Source organism: Myotis davidii, unplaced genomic scaffold (genome assembly GCF_000327345.1).
Source record: "Myotis davidii unplaced genomic scaffold, ASM32734v1 scaffold993, whole genome shotgun sequence".
Taxonomy (NCBI): Eukaryota; Metazoa; Chordata; class Mammalia; order Chiroptera; family Vespertilionidae; genus Myotis; species Myotis davidii.
In genome coordinates, this window is record NW_006285483.1 from 571,548 (window position 1) to 578,055 (window position 6,508).

The 6,508-nt window shown below is 54.7% G+C and overlaps 1 protein-coding gene and 1 long non-coding RNA gene across 4 annotated transcripts in view; one reads left to right on the top strand and one right to left on the bottom strand.

The window, feature by feature from the left end:
- The window catches only part of MYO19 (myosin XIX), a 26,270-nt gene that overhangs the window by 9,616 nt on the left and 10,146 nt on the right, over positions 1-6,508 (bottom strand). For 2 of the 3 annotated variants that reach the window (XM_006756166.2, XM_015559069.1), the window contains 10 exons: positions 5,890-6,022; positions 5,222-5,291; positions 4,576-4,678; positions 3,919-4,015; positions 3,723-3,799; positions 2,549-2,639; positions 1,933-2,104; positions 1,303-1,376; positions 518-639; positions 219-340 (listed from right to left, as the gene is read on the bottom strand). In XM_006756166.2, the coding sequence (XP_006756229.2) occupies positions 219-340; positions 518-639; positions 1,303-1,376; positions 1,933-2,104; positions 2,549-2,639; positions 3,723-3,799; positions 3,919-4,015; positions 4,576-4,678; positions 5,222-5,291; positions 5,890-6,022 (1,061 nt within the window). The remainder of the gene's footprint in view (positions 1-218; positions 341-517; positions 640-1,302; positions 1,377-1,932; positions 2,105-2,548; positions 2,640-3,722; positions 3,800-3,918; positions 4,016-4,575; positions 4,679-5,221; positions 5,292-5,889; positions 6,023-6,508) is intronic. The other variant, XM_015559070.1, reaches the window with a different exon arrangement.
- The window catches only part of LOC107181904, a 9,593-nt gene that overhangs the window by 771 nt on the left and 2,314 nt on the right, over positions 1-6,508 (top strand). Inside the window, exon 2 of the long non-coding RNA XR_001512611.1 lies at positions 3,539-3,696. This is a non-coding gene — a long non-coding RNA (uncharacterized LOC107181904). The remainder of the gene's footprint in view (positions 1-3,538; positions 3,697-6,508) is intronic.

Here is a 6,508-nt window from a genome sequence, read left to right on the forward strand (position 1 = left end):
CGGGAGAGGCAGACAGCCACAAAAGTGAGAGGGCTCCCCACACCTAGTCTCCACCCCATCACCCCCATGGTAGCAGAGTTGTCACATAGGCAGTACAGTGACCCTGAGCGGAGGAGTACAGGGATCAGCAAACCCATTTGGCAGATGGGGAGACAGAGGCACAGAAAGGGCCCCAGAAAAGTCCAAAGCCCATCTCTGCTGCTCAGCACACTACTGATGCTCCCACCTCGTTTAAGAGGGAGCAGATGCTGATGGGGGTCCCCTCGATGAGGTCCAAACAGGTCTGGTTGTCCTGGTAGTTGACAAATGACCACTCCAGGCCCTCCAGTGCGTATTCCTCCTAGAAGGCAAGGTGAGGGGGCAGGAGGCAGCTAAGGGCTGAGGCCCAGAAGGCCATCCTATGGCTGGCCTCAGCAACACCAACTATTCCAGAATGGCATCAAGAACTAAAGGCTAGGTCCTGGGGGCCAGGAAGAGATAGAGGATCCAGGACGGCCCCACCCTGCCACACGCTCACCTGCTGAGCCCTTAGATAGTGAGCCACAAAGTGCTGTTGCAGTTTCTCATTGGCATAGTTGATGCACAGCTGTTCCAGACTGTTGTCAGGGAATGACTCAAAGCCGTACACATCCAGCAGGCCTGTGGGGGGTAGGGCGGTGGTGAGGGGAGAACCCATGGGGTCGCTGCAGAGGCCGGAGGACTGTAGGGGCCCAGAGTGAAGCCTCATCCTTGGCAGCCTGGGGATAAGGCTGAGCAAGCATGACACCCACAGTGGGCAAAGCACCCTACCCCACCCCAGGGTGCCATCTCTACCTCATGCCCCCTCAGAACTTGCAACAGGAAGAAAGGCCGAATGTGTGTGAGGGGCAACTCAGGGCACCAGGTCCTCTTCGAGGCTGAATCCTTAGGTCCCGCTACCAGGACCTTGAGGGCACCAGGTCCCAGGGAACATTTCCTGCATCCAGCCCAGTTTGGAGGGCCTGGGTCTCACCAGCCCAGTTGGTGTCTAGAATTCCACATTCTGTGAACAAACTCACTGGTGCCTCTGAGCTCTACTGCCTCCCCTACCTGACATTCCTACCCAGGTTCCAGCAAGGTTATCTTTCACTCATCCCCACTCTCAGACAGGTGCCATCTGAGTGTGCCTGGTGAGCTATGGACGAGTCGGATGTGAGCATCCGGGAGTAGAGATGTCCTTGCCCAAACACTGGTGGACAGATGAGGAGAGGGGGATGCAGAGGAGGGAAAGGAGCTGCCCTGGTCTTTTTTAGAAGGGGTGTTCCCGGCAGGGGGCCCTGCTACCTATGAAAGTGGTCCAGGAGTCGGGGGTCGCATAGATACTGCTGTTGATCACCGATACCAGCCAGTCGAACAGCCTGTTGGGGTTGGGGAAGAGGAGCCTCTGGTGAGAGCAGGTCGAGCTGAATTTGAGGGGTGGTAGAGCTGCTTCTCCAGCCAGGGTGCCACACCCAGGAGGGCCCATAAGCACATGCACTCATACATACACGTGTTCCGTCCCCTAATTTCAAAGATGCCACTTGACACCCTTACATGGCATCATGAAGGTTCTCAGAACCCAGGATGAGAAAACACCCTTAACCACATGGCCAGAGGGTGGACATGCCCATATCACCCACTAGGAAAGGCCAGGACCCACCTGACCCTGTTCTGGGCTTCCACTTGCTGCTTGCTGGGTTGCCCTGCACTTTGGGCTGAGGTTCTGGCTCTATCACCATCTATCAAATTCCCCAGGTGCCTGGGGAAGTCTCAGGAGCTACTCCCTGCTGTCCCCAAGGATCTGGGGAACAGGGAGGGAAGCCATCTGCTGTGTCTGGCAGCCCTCACCCTGGGCCTGGGCCTATGGCGTGGCAGTGTCTGGTTCAACTCCAAAGATGGGAGAACTTGGAGGCAGCAGGGGCCCAGAGTGCTCACCGTGCATAGATCAGTTTGGCCAGACAGTCTCTGCGGGTGTCGCACTCGGCTAGGGAGCAGGGCTTCCGGAACACCTGCTGCTGCCTGCCTGCCCTGATGGTCCTGATCCTCAGTGTCTCCAGCAGTGGGTCCTCTGGGAGCCAGAGCAGCGAGGCCGATGTCCTGACAGAGCCTGGGAGGACAAACCTTCCATCCAAACAGTCCCCTTCACAAGGCAGTGAAGCCATTGTCATGGAACCATCGCCCGCCCAAATGAACAGAGGAAACCTTGCTGGTAGGCGAAGAGACCGCCGAAGGCAGAGGCAGGGCATGAACCCAGGACTTCTGTGTCCCAGTCCACATTGCCACGTGTGGGACAAATTATAAACCCTCTGACCCTCGTTTGCTCATCTGTAAAATGGGGACAATGCTGCCTGCTTCAGAGATGGGGTGAGGAGTAACTTATCCAGGGCAGGACGCTACAGCTAATGTTTAATCAAATTTTAAATTCCAAATTTCACCCTCTGGCCTCCCACCCAATCCCACCGATACTGGCTCTTTTCTGGGCAGGACCAGCCTGCTCCCTGGGTGTGTGACCAAAGCCTGAGGCACAGCCCCCTGCCACCCTTGCTCTCACCCTTGGCATCGTCCATCAGCTGGCAGGGCTGGGCTTCATCCTCACAGTCAGCAAAACGGACGTTGCCGAGGTGCAGCAGTCCAGCCAGGATCTGAGGGGCAGGAGAAAGGAGACACACAGTGGGCACCTTGTAAGGGCTGGAGCCCAGCCTGAAAGGCTTCTCTTCTGCTAAATATAATCACAAGAGAAGAATAATAGCAGCTCTCAGCTACTGTCCATTTGCTGCAGGACTCTATGAGACACGATTCTATGCATGTTACCTGCATCATCTTGGTTAATCTTTTTTTTTTTTTAAAAAAATATACTTTTATTGATTTCAGAGAGGAAGGGAGAGGGAGAGATAGAAACATCAATGATGAGAGAGAATCATTGATTGGCTGCCTCCTGCACGCCCCCTACTGGGGATTGAGCCCGCACCCGAGGCATGTGCCCTTGACTCAAACCTGGGACCCTTTGGTCCACAGGCCAACACTCTATCCACTGAGCCAAACCAGCTAGGGCTTGGTTAAACTTTTCAACATCAGTGAGGCGAGTGCTGCAACGATGTCCATGACAGAGATGAGAAGGGGACAGGTTAAATGAGAACCCGGGCAGTCTGACTACAGAAGCCTCCCAGGGCAGCTGGTGGGGCCTCCAGGTCACCATGGTCTGTCCCTCTGCCTTCCCCTCTGGAGTAGACTGTAGAACACAGCTCCTGTTCCTCGTGGAGCAGGCTTCTATGGAGCTGGGCTTGGACTCCCTTTGGCCCTTTCCCAGCACAGTTGGGCTCTGATGGCCCAGCCTAGGGGAGGATCTGTGACCATGGTGTCTGTACAGTGGGGGCCCTCTTGCCTTTGCACTTGAAGCATGTGGACGAGCCCCTAGGAGCTGTAGAAAGGAGGCTGGGCAAACATGGCAGCATTATTTCCCTACTCTGACTACTGCAGTAAAAGCTGACCCAGGCTCCTTGCCCTCTGAGCTCTAACGCTCTTGGTGCTGTTTTATATACAGAACTATGTGCTCCACGCCCCTCCCACCCTGACACTGTGTCCAGGTTCAGGGGCACAGAGGAGCGGCCCACTTCTTGGAGACTGCAAGGCGGGGCCCGAAGTCTCAGATCCTCAGGAAGACTCAGGTTCAGAGGAGGCTTCCAGTGACCTCTGTCAAATGTAAGTGCCATGGCTTTCCTTCTGACCTTAAAGATGTTGTTCTGGGTGAGGGTGTCGATGCCAAGATGAAGCATGGCCTCTCTGGTTACCTCAAAACAATCCTCTGAAAAGAAACCCAAGTCACAGCCCAGTGTCAGGACCAGAGGCCAGCAGGGGCAGTGAGGGGTGAGAGAGGCAGGCTGTGAGCAGAGGGGGGTGGGTGCTGGGTAAGGCTCCCCCTACCTTCCAAGGTCCTCTCAGGGTTGGGCAGCCAGGAGAAGGCGGCTCCCTCGGGGAGGTGCCACCGGAGCCTCTCGTCTGCACTGGCTCCTTTGCAGATCTGTGGGAGGGGGGACAGGTTGCTGAGCTGGGGCTGCGAGGGGAGCCCAGGCCTATATAGGCCTGGGGTCGAGATAAAAGGAGTGAGAGGTGGCAGTGACATCACAAGACTGTAGAGCACCCAGGGTAGGCACGGGGCAAAAGCAGCAGCAACCAGTTTTCATGTCTGCAACCCGGTGCCAAACACCGTCTGAGGAGGCCTATGTTTGAGGAAGGCACAACTCCTCTCTGGGGAGGCCCCAGGCTCAACCTGAGAGCCGGGGACACACTATCCATGCTTTGGGGGACCACCCGTCTGATGAAAGAGGCACAGCTCTGGGGAAGTCCTCGTTCTGTTTGGAGAGTCCCCAGCACCGTCTGGTTTGATAGAGGAGGTAATACACATCCCACACCAAAGCATCCCAGAAGCCTAGGTCCAGTGTGAGGCAGTGTTGCATAAAGTTTGCTAGAATAAGTGGTGGCACCACTGGAAGCCGATTAAAGGGGCAGAAGGAGGGGCTAGGAGTCACAGGCCATCTCCACCCTGCATCTGGGCAGCTGTGGGCCCCACCTGGCACAGACCTGGTAGAAGATGTGGAAGTTCCTCTCATTGGAGGCCTGGCAGGCCACGCGAGTTTTCTCTAGGAGGTAGGTCTGGACTGCAGCTCCAGTCATCTGATGGGCCCTGGCACAAGCAGACCAGAGCCCATTAGTTACCCACTCATTCCATAGGCATTTACTGTTTGCCAGACTGCAACCCCACTTCCCGACCAGGCTCTTCCACTTCGCCAATGGGGGTCATGAGGACGAGGGACTACTCAGCAGGCCCTTGAGTGGTACGGGGCATTCCCCTGCACCCAGCTCAGGTGGGCAGAGCCAAGGCCTCTGTAAGTCATTATGCCCCATCCCAAGGCAGGAGCAGAAGCCCTGCAGGGTCAAGCTCAGGGTTGTGGCCACAGAAGTGGCTGTTTAACTGTAAGTCCCCAAGCAAGGGTAAAAGCCAGGAGGAACTGCCCCAGGTTCCCCAAGGCGGCAGCAGCGATAGTTCTCTAGATTCAAAGATCACCCTCAGGGTTCACTGATCCTAATAAACCCCATACACATGCATGCCAGGAGGAGCAGGGTTCTGCCCACAGGGGTGGCCCAGGCTAGAGACTACTCCAGCCACTTGCAGACTCCCTGTCCCCGTCCTCCCATCAGCCAGGGCACTGGCGGCAGCAGCAATTACCTGTTCATTTGGAGCTGGATGAACTTCCCAAAGCGACTGCTGTTGTTATTCCTCAGCGTGCACGCATTCCCTACAGATCACACCTCTGTTTATACCGCTCCCCTATGTGTACAGAGTCCTCATGGGCCAATGTGGCTGCAGGTCTGCTTGGGCCATGTCTCTATCAAGTCATCTAAAGGCCCCTTTTTGGTTTCCATGTCACAGGGGACAGGACTAAGCAAGTGTGACTCGGGAGTTAGAAGGACTTCCTGGCAGTGAACTGAAATGAGCAAGCCTAGGCAGCCAGGGACTGACTTCTTTGAAGGGAAAGAATAAAAAACAATCTGTCACTATTGAGTTAGACAGTAGGCACAACATCTAGAGTCCCAACATGGACACTAACTGTCGTACATCCTTAGACCAGTTCCCCTCTCCTCTGAACCATCAGGATTTAGACCAGAGGAGCCACAGGATCCTCTCCAGGACCACTGTTACATCTGCTCGAGGGAGGAGATGGCTGAATGACAGCCTCTCTGCTGGAAAGAGGCTCAGAGCACCTGGAGGAGATTGGGAGCCCAAGGCAGTGAATGATACACTCATCCTCCAACCCCCACAGAGAGGGTTTCACTTTCCTCTCCCTGGAAGGTGGCAAATCCCAGAGGACATGGGACAGAGGACACCGAGCTTACCAAAAGCTTCCATGACAGGGTTGGAGTTCAAGATGCGCTGCTCGATCCTCTCTGCAATCTTGTGGCTCTCCCAGGATGTAGGTGAGGCAGCCACCACAGCATAGAACTTCATCAGGCAACGGGAAGTCCATGTCTACGGCAGAAACAGCCTGTGGGAGCCCTGCCCAAGTTCCCTCCCACCTCTGAGCCTGCCTGAGGGAACGGTGCCCACTAGCACCATCTCCTCCACCAAGCAAGGTGCTAACTGAATGGGTGAATGCTGAATTCAACTGTGTCCTTGGGCAAAGCACTTCCCCCGCTCTGTGAATGGTGAGTGCTTGCTTCTAGCTCCAGAGGACAACACACCCTGACCTGAGCAGGCTACTGTGTCTTAAGTATGAACAGATATTTGAGGATCAATAACTATTAGGTAAACTTCCTTTACATGAATGACAAATATAAAAACAAATGAAGGAAAAGGAACTAGAAGGAAACAGTCAATGTAAGGAGCAGAAGGCAAGTAAAAATTGTGAAATATTTTCAACAATAGGAGAAGATATTGAACCTATGAAAAGACCAAGATACTGGGGGTGGGGGTGGGAATAATAGAGAACAAGAAAGTGTTTTTATTTATTTATTT